General features: G+C 50.7%; 6 protein-coding genes across 6 annotated transcripts; 2 read left to right on the forward strand and 4 right to left on the reverse strand.

The window, feature by feature from the left end:
• Window positions 1-374: 374 nt before the first annotated feature.
• Window positions 375-785, reverse strand: LOC141479305 (histone H3). The gene has a single exon (XM_074168407.1). The coding sequence runs from the start codon at window positions 783-785 to the stop codon at window positions 375-377; it is 411 nt and encodes a 136-aa protein (XP_074024508.1).
• A 940-nt stretch (window positions 786-1,725) lies between these two features.
• LOC141476390 (histone H3) lies at window positions 1,726-2,136 on the forward strand. The gene has a single exon (XM_074165070.1). The coding sequence runs from the start codon at window positions 1,726-1,728 to the stop codon at window positions 2,134-2,136; it is 411 nt and encodes a 136-aa protein (XP_074021171.1).
• Window positions 2,137-3,221: 1,085 nt separating this feature from the next.
• LOC141476411 (histone H4) lies at window positions 3,222-3,533 on the reverse strand. Its single transcript, XM_074165092.1, has one exon. It carries the CDS (start codon window positions 3,531-3,533, stop codon window positions 3,222-3,224), a length of 312 nt encoding a protein of 103 aa, XP_074021193.1.
• A 5,115-nt stretch (window positions 3,534-8,648) lies between these two features.
• Window positions 8,649-9,029, forward strand: LOC141476401 (histone H2B 1/2/3/4/6). Its single transcript, XM_074165081.1, has one exon. It carries the CDS (start codon window positions 8,649-8,651, stop codon window positions 9,027-9,029), a length of 381 nt encoding a protein of 126 aa, XP_074021182.1.
• Window positions 9,030-10,518: 1,489 nt separating this feature from the next.
• Window positions 10,519-11,324, reverse strand: LOC141479057 (histone H1). The gene has a single exon (XM_074168052.1). The coding sequence runs from the start codon at window positions 11,173-11,175 to the stop codon at window positions 10,519-10,521; it is 657 nt and encodes a 218-aa protein (XP_074024153.1). The 5' UTR covers window positions 11,176-11,324.
• A 1,990-nt stretch (window positions 11,325-13,314) lies between these two features.
• LOC141477136 (histone H2A) lies at window positions 13,315-13,704 on the reverse strand. Its single transcript, XM_074166216.1, has one exon. The coding sequence runs from the start codon at window positions 13,702-13,704 to the stop codon at window positions 13,315-13,317; it is 390 nt and encodes a 129-aa protein (XP_074022317.1).
• Between the last annotated feature and the right edge of the window lie 3,124 nt (window positions 13,705-16,828).

A 16,828-nucleotide genomic window follows, 5' to 3' on the forward strand; every position in this document is an offset into this window, starting at 1 on the left:
CCCTTACTCCCTTCACCCCCTGCTGAAAGGCTGCCCCTTCCCCGGACACCGCTCTCGACCCCGTTCCTCCCGCGCCCCGCACCGGCAGCTTGAAACGGGGAACCTCAAAGACTCGGAACCGCCGACACACGTGGGCCGCAGGAAGACGGCGGGGGGGTGGAAAGGCAGCGGGGGTTGGCCTCCCACCCCACCGGCGGCCCCAACCTCCCCCCGGTATCCCAGGAGAGGCGTCGCCTGGGGCACAGGCGGCAGCGCCCGGCACCCGCCGCCCACGTCTGCCCCGAAACGCAGAGACACAGCTCTCTCCAGTGGCCACGTCGGTGGCTCTTAAAAGAGCCTTTGGGTTTGGCGGTGGTAGGGCAGCGGCGGGAGCCTCAGGCGCGCTCCCCGCGGATGCGGCGGGCCAGCTGGATGTCCTTGGGCATGATGGTGACGCGCTTGGCGTGGATGGCGCAGAGGTTGGTGTCCTCGAAGAGCCCCACCAGGTAGGCCTCGCTGGCCTCCTGCAGCGCCATGACGGCCGAGCTCTGGAAGCGCAGGTCGGTCTTGAAGTCCTGCGCGATCTCGCGCACCAGGCGCTGGAAGGGCAGTTTGCGGATCAGCAGCTCCGTCGACTTCTGGTAGCGCCGGATCTCGCGCAGCGCCACCGTGCCGGGCCGGTAGCGGTGCGGCTTCTTCACGCCGCCCGTGGCCGGCGCGCTCTTGCGGGCCGCCTTGGTGGCCAGCTGCTTGCGGGGCGCCTTCCCGCCCGTCGACTTACGCGCCGTCTGCTTCGTGCGCGCCATCGCTACAGGTCTCGGCGGTACAGTAGCACCTCAGGAACTAGGAACAAAAAAGCATCAGTCACCAGCGCCGGCGACTCCTTTTTATATCCGTGCTCTGCTTGTTGATTGGCTGATGGAAAGGCCGAGCTCATTGGGCCAATTTGAAAATCCCGCGTTAACCCCCTCTATGCCGAACTGTGCTCTTTAAGAACGAAATCACAGACAGTAATTACTATTTCCATGTTCCGGTTCTTTGGAAGCGATTTTCTTCTTGTTAACGACGTGCGTTTATTACTTGTACCCTTCATTGAGTTGATTAGTGTCATGCTATCCGCAAAAAAAGTCTGATACCAATGTTAGGTAAAAACAACATATTTTCTAGGTTTACAGAGGAATATTTTTTAATTTTTTTTTTTAGTGAAATGTAACTACGCAAAAAGCTGCTTAATTAAATTTCGTCGTTCTAGATACTTCATAGAACTATTTCTGGAAGAATAGAGTGCTTTATTTTCAATTTAAAAACAAAAATACTGTTAGTGTGCTTTTTTTAGCAACTAAGGTCATGTAGTTTATCCCATAACACGCTTAAAACATAGAACAAATAAGCACAATCAAGAGTCACAGACAACTCAGGAAAAAAAAAATAAGCCAAACAAAAGTAGAAGCCAGAGGGAAAAAAGGTTTTAAGAGGTTTTTTCAAGCTTCCCGGAGGGAAAAAAGGAAAAAAAAAAAAAAAAAAAGAAAAAGAAAAAAAGAAGAAGAAAGACAACTACATCCCTTGGGGAAGGGCTGGGGCGGATTCAGCTACCGCCGCGCTTACAGGATGTTTGGAATTAACCAATTAAATCCTTCACATTTTCGACCAATCAGAGGAGGGAGGGCGGAGCCGCCCCTCTCTATAAATACGGGCCGTAAGCGCCAACGCTTCCCCGGTTTCGTGGGATACAGGCGTACAGTCGGTATGGCGCGTACGAAGCAGACGGCGCGTAAGTCGACGGGCGGGAAGGCGCCCCGCAAGCAGCTGGCCACCAAGGCGGCCCGCAAGAGCGCGCCGGCCACGGGCGGCGTGAAGAAGCCGCACCGCTACCGGCCCGGCACGGTGGCGCTGCGCGAGATCCGGCGCTACCAGAAGTCGACGGAGCTGCTGATCCGCAAACTGCCCTTCCAGCGCCTGGTGCGCGAGATCGCGCAGGACTTCAAGACCGACCTGCGCTTCCAGAGCTCGGCCGTCATGGCGCTGCAGGAGGCCAGCGAGGCCTACCTGGTGGGGCTCTTCGAGGACACCAACCTCTGCGCCATCCACGCCAAGCGCGTCACCATCATGCCCAAGGACATCCAGCTGGCCCGCCGCATCCGCGGGGAGCGCGCCTGAGGCTCCCGCCGCTGCCCTACCACCGCCAAACCCAAAGGCTCTTTTAAGAGCCACCGACGTGGCCACTGGAGAGAGCTGTGTCTCTGCGTTTCGGGGCAGACGTGGGCGGCGGGTGCCGGGCGCTGCCGCCTGTGCCCCAGGCGACGCCTCTCCTGGGATACCGGGGGGAGGTTGGGGCCGCCGGTGGGGTGGGAGGCCAACCCCCGCTGCCTTTCCACCCCCCCGCCGTCTTCCTGCGGCCCACGTGTGTCGGCGGTTCCGAGTCTTTGAGGTTCCCCGTTTCAAGCTGCCGGTGCGGGGCGCGGGAGGAACGGGGTCGAGAGCGGTGTCCGGGGAAGGGGCAGCCTTTCAGCAGGGGGTGAAGGGAGTAAGGGAAGGCGTTTTGGCCGAGGGCTCCCAGCCGCTTTCCGCTGCAGCTCCCGGAGCGCTACCAGTGCTCGGAGCTGCTTCTCGTTCCGGCGCGCGGGCTTTGTCCCGCCCCCGGGTGGCCGAGAGGAGGGCGCCGCCATTTCATGAGCTTCCCGTTTGCGGGAGCTGCTCTGGAGCCGGTTATCGGGGAGCGGCTCTCGCTATAGCGCTTGCCCCCGGCATGCCGGTTTTCTTGCCCGCTGGTGCCTTCCCTTCCCGCTTGGAAGCAGGACCGGGAGAAAGAGTAACGGGGGGCGAGAAGAGGAAGGAGGGGAACGGGTGAGCATGGGGGAGGCGGGAAAACGAAGCCTTGAATCTTGAAGTCTTTCATAACCCGAACGCTTTTCTCCCGAGCCCGGGGGAGCCCCGAGAGTAGATCTTCGGGTATTTGTCTCTGACACAGCGCCATCGAGACATTCTCGTTTGTCGCTTTTAGAAGTCGCCTGTTGCTTCAGGAAGGGCCGGGGGAAGGACTTGGGCAGCGGGGGCTACGGGCGGTGACAGCGAAAAACCAACCCCCCACGTCCTGCCTGCTCGCCCGCCCCACCCCCGCTTTCTCGCGACCGCGAAAACAAAGACACGCACGAACAGCAATCACGGCTCTTTTCTTGAAAGCGTGGGTGGCTCTGAAAAGAGCCTTTGTGTTCTAAAATCGCAACCTATCCCAGGAATCGAGTTTAGCCGCCGAAGCCGTAGAGGGTGCGTCCCTGGCGCTTCAGGGCGTAGACCACGTCCATGGCCGTCACCGTCTTCCTCTTGGCGTGCTCGGTGTAGGTGACGGCGTCGCGGATCACGTTCTCCAGAAAGACCTTCAGGACGCCGCGCGTCTCCTCGTAGATCAGCCCCGAGATGCGCTTGACGCCGCCGCGCCGAGCCAGGCGGCGGATGGCCGGCTTGGTGATGCCCTGGATGTTGTCGCGCAGCACCTTGCGGTGGCGCTTGGCGCCCCCCTTGCCGAGCCCCTTCCCGCCCTTGCCTCTGCCAGACATGCTCTCGCTCTACGCGACCTCAGCAGCGTGTGGCGGGAAGGGCGGCCAGCGCCGGTGTATATGGCCGGCGGTCCGACCTGTTTGAGGACTGCGACGGGGCAGGGCAAGGGCGGGCTCTTCTCTGCGCCCTTCCCCCTGCGGGCAGGGACGTTGGCGCCATCGCCTCCGACGGGGCGGGGGGGGGTGAGGGCGGGCGGCGGCGGTACCGTCCCGCTCTCGGCCCCGGGAGGCAGCCGACCTCGGTGCTGGCTGGGGCTGAGCGCAGCGGGAGCGGCTCCCCGGGAGTGGGACACCCTCCTTCCTGCCGCGCAGGTCCCGGCATCCCGCCCGTGTCGCTGCGGCACCGGGTGCCCGGGGGGGGGCGGGGAGGGCGGGGGGAACCGGGGCCGGGCGCGGGTCTGCAGCAAAATCCAGCCAATGGGGTCGGCGGGGCCGCGAGCGCCGTTTCCCACCCGCGCGGGGCCGGCCCGCCCCTCCCGCGCGCCGCCGCCGCCATTTCTCGGCGCTCCCACAAAGGGCCCGGCCGGGGGTGGGAGTTGGGGAGGCGGGCGGGGGTGGTGGTTTCAGCGCTGGATTTAATCCATCGTTTTATGGCGGGTGCTGCGTAGCGCTATTCATCCATTTATATTTGTGTTGTTTCATGGAGAGGGTACATTCCTTTTTTAGGCGGTTGTCAGTTGCCTGTCCCAGGCCTCCCGACTGCATGGTCACGTGCCTTTTTTGTGCGTTTATGGGACTGAGTTGCTAGTGAACGAACTGATTTATCTTGTTAACGTACCCATGAAAAAAATCTCTAGATTGCATCAGCTGGTTTTTAAAATTTGGCATGTGTTTCTCGTTTTCGTGGTCTTACTCTTTTTTGATACATAATATCTCAAAGTACTCCTTTTGCTGTGGTGGTGGGTGGTGTTTTTTTTTTTTCCTTCTCATAGTGTTACTTTTTGGACACAAGATGTAACATTTATATAAATTGTAGTTCTACATCTGCCCACACAGGGAAGAAAACATGCGTTTAATGACTTGCTTCCTCTTAATCATCTTTAGGATTCTTAAGTTTCCAAACATCATTTTAGTTCAGAAAATGCATGCCGACTTTCTCTTCCCCCCTTTATCCTTAGCTTTCTTCCTATGGCATTTTCCGTACATTTATTTTATGCTGTAGAAATGTTCCTATATACTTAATTGTTTCTCTAATTGGTTATAAGTCTTCAGATGGTAGTGACAGCCAGCAATTTACAACACTAGAAAACTTGCAGCTATAGATGGCAAAGTACACAGCATCTAATACAATTATGTTTAATATTTCGGTCTTGATGTCTAGAAGATCTACAGTAGCTACTATAACCTGAAAACCAGACTTCTCACGTGTGATTCTCAGGCACATCACGCACTCTAGTTATTTTCCAAAATAATCAGAAGCTCTAGACAGCTGTGCTTCATCATCAATGTATGTGTATTAACCCCTAATTCTATGTGCTATGATCTAGGTGTTCTGTAACTTCTTGTGGGACTTCTCCTTGGCTCTTTTCTCTGTTTCACCACAGTGGAATACACCAGACTAAAATTAAATATGTTCAGAAACCAATCTAAATCTCTAATGTTTATCCTACTACTCTTAAAAGTCTATCTTTGTGTCTCTGCTTCTTTGTTTTGGTTAATGTTTTCTTTTTCCTTTTTTTTTCTTTTTTTCCCCAAGAGCTTTTGACATTGCCAAGGTGTACTCTGCAAGCCCAAGATAATGCACAGGTGTCTGACTTCCCTTCATCAGATAAGTGATGCTCCAGCATTTCTGGTTGAAGAGGCTGCAGAAGGCCAAGATACTGCTCAAAAATTCCACTTTTTCCCTTGAAGCCCATTTAGGCAATGAGTCCAGATGGAAATGGATTATCTTTCTGACTTGAGATTTCAAAATAAGAAATGACATTTTCCAGAAATATCTATGCAGAGCTCTCCCAGGAACCATAGTGGCAAAACACAAACAGCAGACTTACTTTTATGTCTTCCCATTGCTTCCTAGAAACTTCCAGCTAGAGCAGTTACCTGAACAGGAGAAAGCTGCCAGCCTGTAGCACGATGCGTTCACCTGGAGGAAATGCCCCAACCAGGGGAAAAAATAGAGTGCCACAGTTCATACTGTTTGGTAACACGCCATAGGCTGGTGATTCCTTCAAAGTCTGATGTCTTTGATTTGTTCTGGAGCTGTTCTTGAAGACTTTTCTGTGTTCCCTCCCATCAGACTTACGTTTCCTGACTCTGAAGGATTATTTCTTTTAGATGCCCCAAAGCCTTGGTCAGTCACTGTAAACTCCATTGTTATTGAAGTGGGATGAATGATGAGTGACTGAATGTTAACAAGTTCATGTCCATTTCCTTTAGGGAACATGTGAGGCTTTTTTACAGTATTGAGAGAAATATGAATGTCTAGATTCCTTTCACATATACCTTGTCTAAACAGTGCAACGAACTCAACTCTTCTGCCATATTGATAAGGTTTCCACAATCAGTTCTTTCCAAGAACTTGAGTTCCCTTTATAAATATCTTCTAACCCTCTCCCTACTCCCCTTCTCAATTATTTCACCTTTAACACTCTCCAGTTGTACCTCCTTGTGAAGTGGCAGCATACACAACCACACTGCGCCAGGAACATCTGGCCTTCAGTTCAATAATGGCCTTCATTATAATAATGGCCTTCAATACAATAATGACATTCAATAATGGCCTTCATTATTCAGCTGTTGGTTTTGGGGTGGTTTTTGTTTGTTTGTTTTAACAGATTTTTTAGCTGGAAGGCTAAAACCAAGCAGTAGTTGCTTAGTTCATAGTAGCCATCTTACCTCAATGGAGACTCTAACCTAGATTTCTTTCTAATCCGTAGCTGATCTTTACAAAATTTGTTAGAACTGAGAACCCCTGAGACCTGAATCAACTGCCATTTTTGTTGGAACTGATCAACAGGCTTCAAAGGATTAACATGGGGAGAGGGGTATTTGCAGAAGATGGGTTTGTTTTTCAGGGGAAGAGTCTTGTTTTTAATGCCTCTGCTTTCTGGACCCATGCAATTTATGTTGCTGAAATTGTCCTGTGTTATTCTGCTTTTTGTCTTTTGGAGCAACATAACAAGAGCAACAGCCTCCATTATCTATTGTGGAGACAAAACTGGAGATCCTACACCACATTGTCCCAGAACAGCATGTCAAGTCATGGGCTTTCACAGATGTTCAGGAGAGAACTCCAGTTACCAGAGGTGGTCTCGGTGAACTTCTTTTCCAGGTAATGTTTATGCCAAAAGAAAGTCATCAGGTTCACAGCATATGTGAGGCTTCCCTTCTTGCATTGCTGAAAAAGAGAGTATTTTTCTTCTCTTCAAATGGCAGATACAGCTCCCTCCTGCCTCACCAGATTTTCTTTAAGCTGATTGAACTGCTAAAGGCAGCTGTGGGGAGATGGATGAGCACCCACCGCATCCCTGTTCCTGATGAGGGAAAGCAGAGTTGGAGGAGGTTAACATGAGACTAGAGAGCTGCAGCATCACAGAGGCAACAGGAAGCTGCTCTCCTCAACATGGGTGGCTGCTTTTGTCCCCCTAATTTTGGTGCTGAGCACAGCAGAAACACTTGCAAACAAGCCTTACTCACTGGGAAGGAGAAAGGTCCCACTCTTTCCTCATCTGGCTCCCTTTCTTCAGACAGCAGTATTTTGGACATAGGCTGGAAATCTTTGTGCATCCAGAGTTCTTCCCAGCAGGGTAAAAGGAAAAAAAAACCAGAAGCAAATCCAGACCAGTAGGGTGGTGAATCTTTTTATTTCTTGCCCAGAATCTCTGTCACTGTCCTTACAAATCTCCTTGAACAATTAGTGGTGTTGTGATTTTAGCAGTCTTGCTCACCTTAAGTGACATTTACCCACGACAGATAGGTCCCTTGTATGGGCCCAGGCTATCCATCTCCTCTGATACCAACAAAGTCTAGACTTTGAATGGCCCTTAAGGGTTCAAAATGGAAATAGCTTTGTTATAGCACTGTCTATATGATAACAAGTTATTCAGTCCTAACATCATTCAACCAAAAATTAGCTTGATCCCTTTAAAAGTGATCATGGCACTCATTTACCAATGAATGAATTTATAATTGTAATTTATAATGTGGCCACAGAGAATTTTAATTAAAAAAACCCCCCATGATTACTCATTTTCTAAACATACAGGTTAATACTGTATTAAAGAACACTTCCCCATCATGTATTTTTTTAAAAAAACAAAACTGAGTCAGAATTCTTAATACCATTAAACATGTTAGACTGTTTAAACAATTATTTTCTTCTTGAACAATTAAGTCGACTTAACAAGAAAACAGCTAGAACTCAAGACCATCTTTATTATCAGGAATATCTTGCTTTGACTTAAATTCATCCAATACTTATTACATCCCAAAAGCAGTCCACATTCTTTCCAGTTACACATTAAATCAGAACTTCCATCTCATTTAAGTCCTGAAAAACAAGCCACGTTCTGTGGGCCAGAATTATGAATTCTAAACACAATACTAACAAAGCTCACTATTCCAGAACGTCTGTATCTTTTCTGGTTGCATTTTCTCCCTTTTTACAGGTAACTTCTTGCTGTTACGAACGCCGGCTATTACATGCTGCATTCAGGCATACCTTTTGGAAGGGGGGGGGGGAAAGAGTAGCAAAACCCCTTGCAATTTTATCTATTTCATTATTTTTTTTTTTTTCCCGGAGAAATTGCCGGTAACGACACTTTGTACACCCGGGTCCGCCCGAGCTGCAGGAGACACAGGCGCCCGGATGCTCCGGGAGACCCCGGGGGCGGGGCGAGGCCGGACAGCAGAGGACGAGCTTCGCTACCGATCCGTGCGATTGAAAGGGCTCGTTGTGATTGGTTGGTGGGGTTCGAATTATTAACCAATGCGAGCGAGGGATTTAAAACGGACCAATTGCCAAGCCGTTCGTACGAGGTCTGACGTCAGTGTCTCCCTTCGCCAATGGAAGCGCTGATCGCGGAGGCAAGAAATTTGCATAAGGCCCCTATAAATAGGGGAGTAATCGCATTATCGGGTACTCCGGTGCTGCTGAGCTACCCGGGCGTTCTCGTCATGCCTGAGCCGGCCAAGTCTGCCCCCGCGCCCAAGAAGGGCTCCAAGAAGGCGGTCACCAAGACCCAGAAGAAGGGTGACAAGAAGCGCAAGAAGAGCCGCAAGGAGAGCTACTCCATCTACGTGTACAAGGTGCTGAAGCAGGTGCACCCCGACACGGGCATCTCGTCCAAGGCCATGGGCATCATGAACTCCTTCGTCAACGACATCTTCGAGCGCATCGCCGGCGAGGCCTCGCGCCTGGCGCACTACAACAAGCGCTCCACCATCACCTCGCGGGAGATCCAGACGGCCGTGCGGCTCCTGCTGCCCGGCGAGCTGGCCAAGCACGCCGTCTCCGAGGGCACCAAGGCCGTCACCAAGTACACCAGCTCCAAGTAGAGCGAGCGCCTCGGCACCGTTGGTTTTAACCCATTAACCCAAAGGCTCTTTTAAGAGCCACCAATTTTTTCACATAGGAGGGGCTGAATTACTATTTTTCTTCTAAGGTACGCAAGTAGCTTGTTTGTCGGTACGTTGCACTAAAGTTAAATACTTGTCTCTTTAATTAGCTGAAATGTAGTCGCTTATGTAGAGGGCTCCTAGTCAACGGCCTGTACTCGGCAGATAGTTATACTTAGTTTAACTTGTTTCTGAGTATGTGCTGTTAGCTCTGCACTTGAATATGGCTAAAAAGCAGCGGCAACTCGGTCCTTTTTGTTTCACCAGCTCCGTGTTTTCAGAACTCAGAAGTCCTGCAGTGGTAAGGTAAGTCGCCTTTTATTTTTCTAAAGGTTTTAATTTCTTTTACATGATAATTTCGGAAGAAAATCCTGTCTGCTATTAAGAAGTTGCTTTCGGTGTCCTATACCTGTAAAATAAATTTATTTCTGCCTATTTAAGCGACTAATAAATATTTTTAAAGCAGTTTCTGAGGCAAGCCTTCTAGTCGGGCTTGTAGCTTGGTTTCTGATTTTTTTCTGTACGTTCCTGTGCGGCACTTCCCCTCCTCCTCCTCCTCCTCCTCCCCCCGCAGCACTGGGCGCTTTTTTTTTTTCAGTGAAGTAACCCTTCCCACTCGATTGAAAATAGGGAAAGATGTTTTTCTTTTTTTCCACGAAAAGTTTTTCCCGCTTTAAAATACCAAAGACGGAAGTTGTACAGGGGTCGATTGATAAAAATCAAATAAGTAATTGTTATGGGGGTGAAGCTGGGGGGGTGGCCGGTGACGCGCGGGGGGGGGGGGGTGTGAGAGTATTGGAGCGGGGGGTGGGGGGGCACAGCTCTTCCTGCCCCGCCGCGCCCTTGTTCGTCTACCGAAGCTGCGCTGCCGGGGAGCCGCTCTCTGCGGGCGAAGGCAGAGCCGGGGCGCGGCGCAGGGATTTCCCCATCCCTGATCTGTGCTCCCCCCCCCCCAGCTCCGCCCCCGGAACGGGGAAGGAGGGGCCGACGCGGTGCCGCGAACGTCCCTGCAGGAGAGAGGGGAGTCACCGCCCCGGGGGGCGTGGCCTGAGGGGGGCGTGGCCACGTGGGCGGAAGGGGCCAATCCGGGCTCAGCGCGGGACTTTTAAACTCCGCCGGGAGCCGCAGCCGCTTCCTGCAGCCGCGCGGGGCTGCGCCGGGCAACAACAAAGGGGCGGAGCAAGCGCCGGGGTCCCCAGTTGCACGTAGGAAAACATTTCCTCCCTCGGGCAGCCCGGGGCTCCCAGCGCGCACGTTTCCGAAATGATAACTTTTCTCATTTCGGTATCACTCCCTACTAAAACCCGTTGCAAGATTTAGTTTTGCTGCTGTGATTACCACAGCGTCCCAGCTCTTTTTGAGAGTAAGTGGGTGGCTCTTAAAAGAGCCTTTGGGTTTATTTAAATGAGTAGACTCTATATCAGGCGCTTTACTTCTTTTTGGGCGCCGCCTTCTTTGCCTTGGCCGCTTTAGGCTTGGCCGCCTTGGGCTTGGCTGCTTTAGGCTTCACTGCCTTCGCCTTGGCCGGGCTCTTCGCTGCCTTTTTGGGGCGGCCTGCCTTAGCCGCTTTCTTGGGACTCTTGGCCGCTTTCTTGGCCGCGGTGGCCGCCGGCTTCTTGGCTTTCTTGGGGCTCTTCTTTACGGCCGCCGCTTTCTTGGGCTTCTTGGCGGCGCTGGCGGGCTTCTTGGCCGCCGGCTTCTTGGGCTTGGCCGCCGGCTTTTTCTTAGTTGCCTTCTCTTTTGTCTCACCGGGTTTTTTGTTCAGTTTGAAAGACCCGGAGGCGCCGGTGCCCTTGGTCTGCACCAGGGTGCCCTTACTGACCAGGCTCTTGAGCCCCAGCTTGATGCGGCTGTTGTTCTTCTCCACATCGTAGCCGCCGGCGGCCAGCGCCTTCTTGAGCGCGGCGAGGGAGAGCCCCTTGCGCTCCTTGGAGGCGGAGACGGCCTTGGTGATCAGCTCGGTGACGCTGGGGCCGGCGGGTTTGCGGGCTTTGGCGGCGCCCGCCGCTTTCTTCGGCTTCTTGGCGCCGGCTTTCGCCCCGGGAGCAGAGACAGCGGGAGCGGCAACAGGCGCGGTCTCCGACATGGTGGCAGCCGTCGTCCACGGATCGGGGGGAACCACTGGGCCTGGAGCAAGTCGGCGGCCTCGTATTTATAGAGCGGAGCCGAGCGGTGATTGGTGCGTTGCAGCGCCCGCCCCGCTGCACGGCAGAAAGGTCCCTTCTCCCCGCTCATTTTGTGTTTCTTAGGAGTCGAAAAAGCCCGTTTTTATCCGAATTTCCGCCGCCGAACCCCCCCCGTTTGGCAGTGGCGTGGAAAAGAAAGACTGTTGTTCCCCTGGGCGAAGTTTCCCTTCGAAGAGGCAAAGGGTGAGTTAAAAAAGAAGCGATAAACCCCGAGTCCTGGACCTGGGCAGACCTCGGGAGACAGAAACTTTTGTTTTTCCTTCTAAATAAAATCCGCGACGTGGGCAACTAAATCTCCAAAGTAATTAATTATTATTCTTTAAAGGGTCTTCTCTTAATCTGAACTGAAAACCAGGGATTTGAATCGATATTTTAATCGCAAATTGATTTCAAAGAGGAGGAAGTAACACAGGCTCATCTCGAGCACTGAATATGGATTAGAAATTAGTCCCTCTGTCCAAAATCCTTTACCCCTTTCAAAACAATTAAAATAAATTAAATTAGTGCATCATGCAACAAGGTGAGAAGCAGATTAAAGTCCTGTGAAGGGCTGTTCGTGCCCCAGAAGGAGATGAATTTTTACAGCATAGCAGCTTGCACTGTGTTGCTCAGCGTGCACAATACAGACATGGTTCCCTAGTGCTCTGCTACAGAAATCTTTATTTTCCTAATAAATTAGGCAACGTGAGAACTTAACACGGCCAGTTTTGGCTAACAGTTATAATCAGTGCCCTATCACTTTATAATTGAGCCGTGTTTTTTATTTTGATACAGTTTGATTGGTGAAAATCTGAGTCATCGTTATCTAAGGAGACACTGCTGCAGCTGATTTTTCCGTGCTTCTGCACAATAAAACTTGCCCACGTTATCAGTTCGGGGTCCCCTTTCACAGCAGATTGTGAAATATTCAATTTTTTTACTGTCCAGTGACGGATTCCTGCATTGGAAGTGATATGAAAAATAACTCATCCAACTGATGTATCTGTTATGCTAAAACGACTGGCTGCTGGCAAGAGGTGCACAGTCTTCACCTGTCCCTTACCAACACCAGACTTAAACAAATTAAAAATAAAGGCTTTTTTTTTTTATTCATTACATAGAGAATTGAAACAAGTATTCTCTCATATTTTCATTGTTGCCTACAACCCTTTGTTTTGCTGAGGGCCTGTAAACTGTTACCGCTTGTGACTGTAACTGGCAGTGGAATTAAAACGTACAATGTTATGATCCAAATAATTGATGTTTGTGAATGGATAATTATTAAAATGCGTTTATTGACCTATAACCCCTGATTTCCTCCTTCTATTTCAACTTCTCTTAGGTTCAGAACTATAGATAAGCTAAACATCAGAACCAGAAACACTCATTTTTGCGTCAAATCGCCTGCCCAGCCGTTACTGATTTCTCTCCAACCCAGTCAGGATTCAGGCAGAAACCGGGCACGGCAGCTCAGACAAAGCCCTGAGAAAACTGTATTAAAAATTAATAATTTAGAACGCCTATTGTTATGGAAAAAAAAAAAAAAGACAACGTCTGTAGGTCAAGGCGGGGGGGGGGAGAGGCGGGGGGGGGGGGGCGAGGGGGAGGGGCGGGGTTGTTTTTAAAAACATCGGTGAATTACCTCGACTTCACCCAGGGCTGAGCCGACACCGGAGCAGTCAGAGGGCGGGGGGGGGCAAGGGGGGGTGCTGGGACTTCCCTCCTGCCCTAACCTCCGGCTGCGCGTCCTCACCCCGCCCAGAGCAAGGCCATCACTTTTATATGAAATAAACCTATTTTTCAGTATGCGTCTTCTAGCAATTAACAGATTATTTTGCAATGTTTAAACGCAATTTTTTAAAAATTTGGAGTTTTGCTAGCTTTTTTTGTACTAAGCACATAAACGTCAATTTTCAACGGGCACAATTGCAAAGGGTTTTTCTGTTGTTTTTGACGAATTTTTTTTTTTTAGGATCTACAGCTCCTTTTACGAGGAAGTGGGTGGCTCTGAAAAGAGCCTTTGGGTTACTTTTGAGGTGGGAGCGCTCCTCGGGCTTGTTTCACTTGCTCTTGGCCTTGTGGCTGTCGGTCTTCTTGGGCAGCAGCACGGCCTGGATGTTGGGCAGCACCCCGCCCTGCGCGATCGTCACCTTGCCCAGCAGCTTGTTGAGCTCCTCGTCGTTGCGGATGGCCAGCTGCAGGTGGCGGGGGATGATGCGCGTCTTCTTGTTGTCGCGGGCCGCGTTGCCCGCCAGCTCCAGGATCTCGGCCGTCAGGTACTCCAGCACGGCCGCCAGGTACACCGGGGCGCCGGCGCCCACCCGCTCCGCGTAGTTGCCCTTGCGCAGCAGCCGGTGCACGCGGCCCACGGGGAACTGCAGCCCGGCCCGCGACGAGCGCGACTTGGCCTTGGCCCGCGCCTTCCCGCCCTGCTTCCCGCGGCCGGACATCGCCCCACAACGCTCTTCCGCAGCCGCCGCCCAAAACCGACGTGACACAACGCGTCGTGACGCGCGGGCGCGTCCCCCCTCCCAGCCCCCTTTTATAGCCTCCCCGCGCGCCCCGGCCCGCTTTCCGATTGGCTGCGACACGCTCGCCCTCGCGCCGGCCAATGGCGCTGCGGATCCAAATCTACCCAATGGGGGAGCGTGCGGCTGGCCCCGCCCTGCGCGCAGCCCCGCCCACCAGAGGGGAAGGGGGAGGACGGGGTCGGGCCGCGCTCCCGGGGCAGCGGCGGCGCCGGGGGGAAGGGGAACAACCCACCCCCTTGGCTCCGGTCGTGGCCGTTTCGGCCAAGCAGCCCCCGCTGCCTCTTCCCTCGGGACGTGCTCCAGTAATCCATCCTACAGGGAAACGTGTCCCCGCCTGCCTGAGGCGCGCAGCTGCCTCCCAGTAGCGGGGGGAGCCTCTCACAGTGCCGTGGCTGTCGCTTGTATTTAGAACCTCAGAAATGCTCCTACAAGGTTACTTTTTTGAAAAAATTATTATTATTACAAAATAGAAACGTTTCTTTCGGTAGGAACATTTGCAACCCAGCACTACTGACAGGTGTCTAAACCAGACAGGAATATGTTACAGCGGAAATTTCTCTGACGCTGCAGACAGATCGCTCACGTATTACTCTAATCAAACTAAAGTGGTATTATTTGCAAGGCTGCTCCACAGAGCACTGGAAGTCAGGCTGCAATGCTTTTATTCTGACTAGACGCACTACCTCACTACGCCGATAAGGTGAATCGACTTCAAGATTCAGGATGTTTGTCTGGTACAGTTGGGCTCATCTTATGGACAAAGAGATTCTTGTTCATTTTTGCTCCTTTGCTCTAATTACCCATGGTTTCTCTTTTTTCCCTGACATCTTTTTCTCTTTCTTCCATGCATTTCTAGCAAGGGCAGACACAGTCCTTGTCTAAACCAATGAAGGAGCCTCCGCTCTGGACAGCCACATCCTCCTGCTACCCCAGTGCTGCTCGGCTTGCTCTTTTTCCATTTTCCCCAGAGCCTGGGATTTTGCTCTCGTTTCCATAAATTCCAGTTCTGTGTCGTTTTGTTATTTCTATCCTCATTCCTTGATGCTTTTGTACTCTAACTTGTGATTCTTTGCAATGCAACCTAGATCCTATAACACAGATCTCATAAAACTACAGTGGAGTAGTGTGTGTGCCAGACTACGCTGCTTACCCTGGACACTGGCATCGTCATATTTCACGGAAAGACAAAGACATGACTCCCACCAGAGCATCCATTATAGCCTAGCAAAAACTTCCAAACAAAATAAACCAAAAAAACCCCCTACAACACAACCAACCAACAACCCCAAAAGAACACATTTCATCTAAATTCTGCAAGTCAGAGAGCAAGACACAACTAACTGCATCCTTCTTTCCAGAAGAGCACAATAGTAGCAATTCTGGTCTAAACTCTTCAGCAGGATTACAAAACAGGCAAAATAAGAACAACTTCATAGCACATGCGAAGTACGGTCACAACTTATTTACGTCTGGGCAACCAAGACAAGCTCCCTGTTCTGAAGGTTCAGTAACCTTTAGAAAGTATCTTTCCTTAGTGGTGTGATTCAGTGGATTATGTCAGATTAATTAATCTCAGAAATCTTTCTATATTTCCATATTTATGCCATCACTAATCTTCACTGATCCATTGGGCAAGTCACATCACTCCTCTGTGCCTCAGCCTCTTTCCTCCCCATGATCATTTTTTCTTCTGTGAGCACTACTCAGGGCCACAAATGAAAAACGTGACCACATGATGGAGGTGGTATTACAAAGACAAATCCCAGGGTTCTGTAGGACCACGATACAAAGACGAGGACAAATTGGCCTGGTTTTATGTTACCAGTCATCCAGAGCTGAGAAAATCTGTTCTGAAGTTGTAGAGAAGATGGCATTACAGGATTGTGTCCATGACCAGTGCCATCATAAGGTAAATACGTAATTGTTTCCACAGGCTGTGTTGAAACACAGACTGTTCTTGTATATGCCACAAGCTTTCTACTGTGTTTTCTCCCTTCTAACAAAATTTCTATTTAAATACTAAGCATTGATTAAACTCTCCCTCAATAAACAAACAGTATCAATTTGATATATCAAATTGAACAGTATTCCTTTTTTTTTTTTGTGACCTGTGTCAGGTATTGAGACACAGTACATTTTTCTGTACACAGTACAGACACTAGAGAGCATTTTTCTATTTTCTGACAGCACTGTAGGCACAAAATCTTATGTAATTCAATGGATGTTCAGCCAAAGCAAATCTCATCGATCTGTTCATTTTTAAGGATTCCACTCAGAGTCATTACCAAGACCAAAGACAACACATGGATAAAGCTTATACTAATCATTGTCATTTTAGCAAGGAAATTGCTTTATAATTGTTTCTGATGCTGGAGGAGAAAAGGCTGTCAGCAGCCCTCAAAGCTGGGTTTGATGTTTCATCCATGGTCCATGATTTGCGTGGCTGGTGAAGAACCAGATGTTTACCTGAGCGCAGGTACTAAAGTCCGGGCATCCACATATCCCACTGTTTTCATAAAAAGTGACAGGAAGAGTTTACTACTTTGTAGTCTTTCCACATGGAACTTTATTAAAGGCAAGGAAAGAAAAAATAATCCCTCATATTAAATGAGCTGAAGACAAATCACAGTTCTGGTCAATCAGGTGGAAGTATCAGGCCCACGTGCAGTCAGTTTCTACACAGAGACCCAGTGAGTCATACAGCTCCCAACTTCACATTTATCCAGAAGGAAAACCACAATGGAATGCAAGAAGCCACCTGTTCGAGAGCCAGAGGAGACAATAGGCATCCTGGCCTTCGACTCATCCCAGAAAAAAAAAAAAACAAACAACACACCACACCACCAAAAAAACCCCACCTTGCAGTTCCCGGATGATTTCATTATCAAGCTTTTCCATGTGGCCTCAATGCCCATTCCAGGAGCTCTTTCTCCCTCTTCTTCCTTTCCCCAAACCATTTTAGAGGTCTATCAGTTGTAGGAAACTACCTACCTTCGTTACAGCCCCCCTTCACCCTGGGCAGGGTAAGGAAGTTACCCTTCCG

This window comes from Numenius arquata, chromosome 2 (genome assembly GCF_964106895.1).
Source record: "Numenius arquata chromosome 2, bNumArq3.hap1.1, whole genome shotgun sequence".
NCBI lineage: Eukaryota > Metazoa > Chordata > Aves > Charadriiformes > Scolopacidae > Numenius > Numenius arquata.

Coding starts and splice junctions, on each gene's coding strand:
- LOC141479305 (XM_074168407.1), bottom strand. CDS start 785: ATGGCGCGCACGAAGCAGACGGCGCGTAAGTCGACGGGCGGGAAGGCG.
- LOC141476390 (XM_074165070.1), top strand. CDS start 1,726: ATGGCGCGTACGAAGCAGACGGCGCGTAAGTCGACGGGCGGGAAGGCG.
- LOC141476411 (XM_074165092.1), bottom strand. CDS start 3,533: ATGTCTGGCAGAGGCAAGGGCGGGAAGGGGCTCGGCAAGGGGGGCGCC.
- LOC141476401 (XM_074165081.1), top strand. CDS start 8,649: ATGCCTGAGCCGGCCAAGTCTGCCCCCGCGCCCAAGAAGGGCTCCAAG.
- LOC141479057 (XM_074168052.1), bottom strand. CDS start 11,175: ATGTCGGAGACCGCGCCTGTTGCCGCTCCCGCTGTCTCTGCTCCCGGG.
- LOC141477136 (XM_074166216.1), bottom strand. CDS start 13,704: ATGTCCGGCCGCGGGAAGCAGGGCGGGAAGGCGCGGGCCAAGGCCAAG.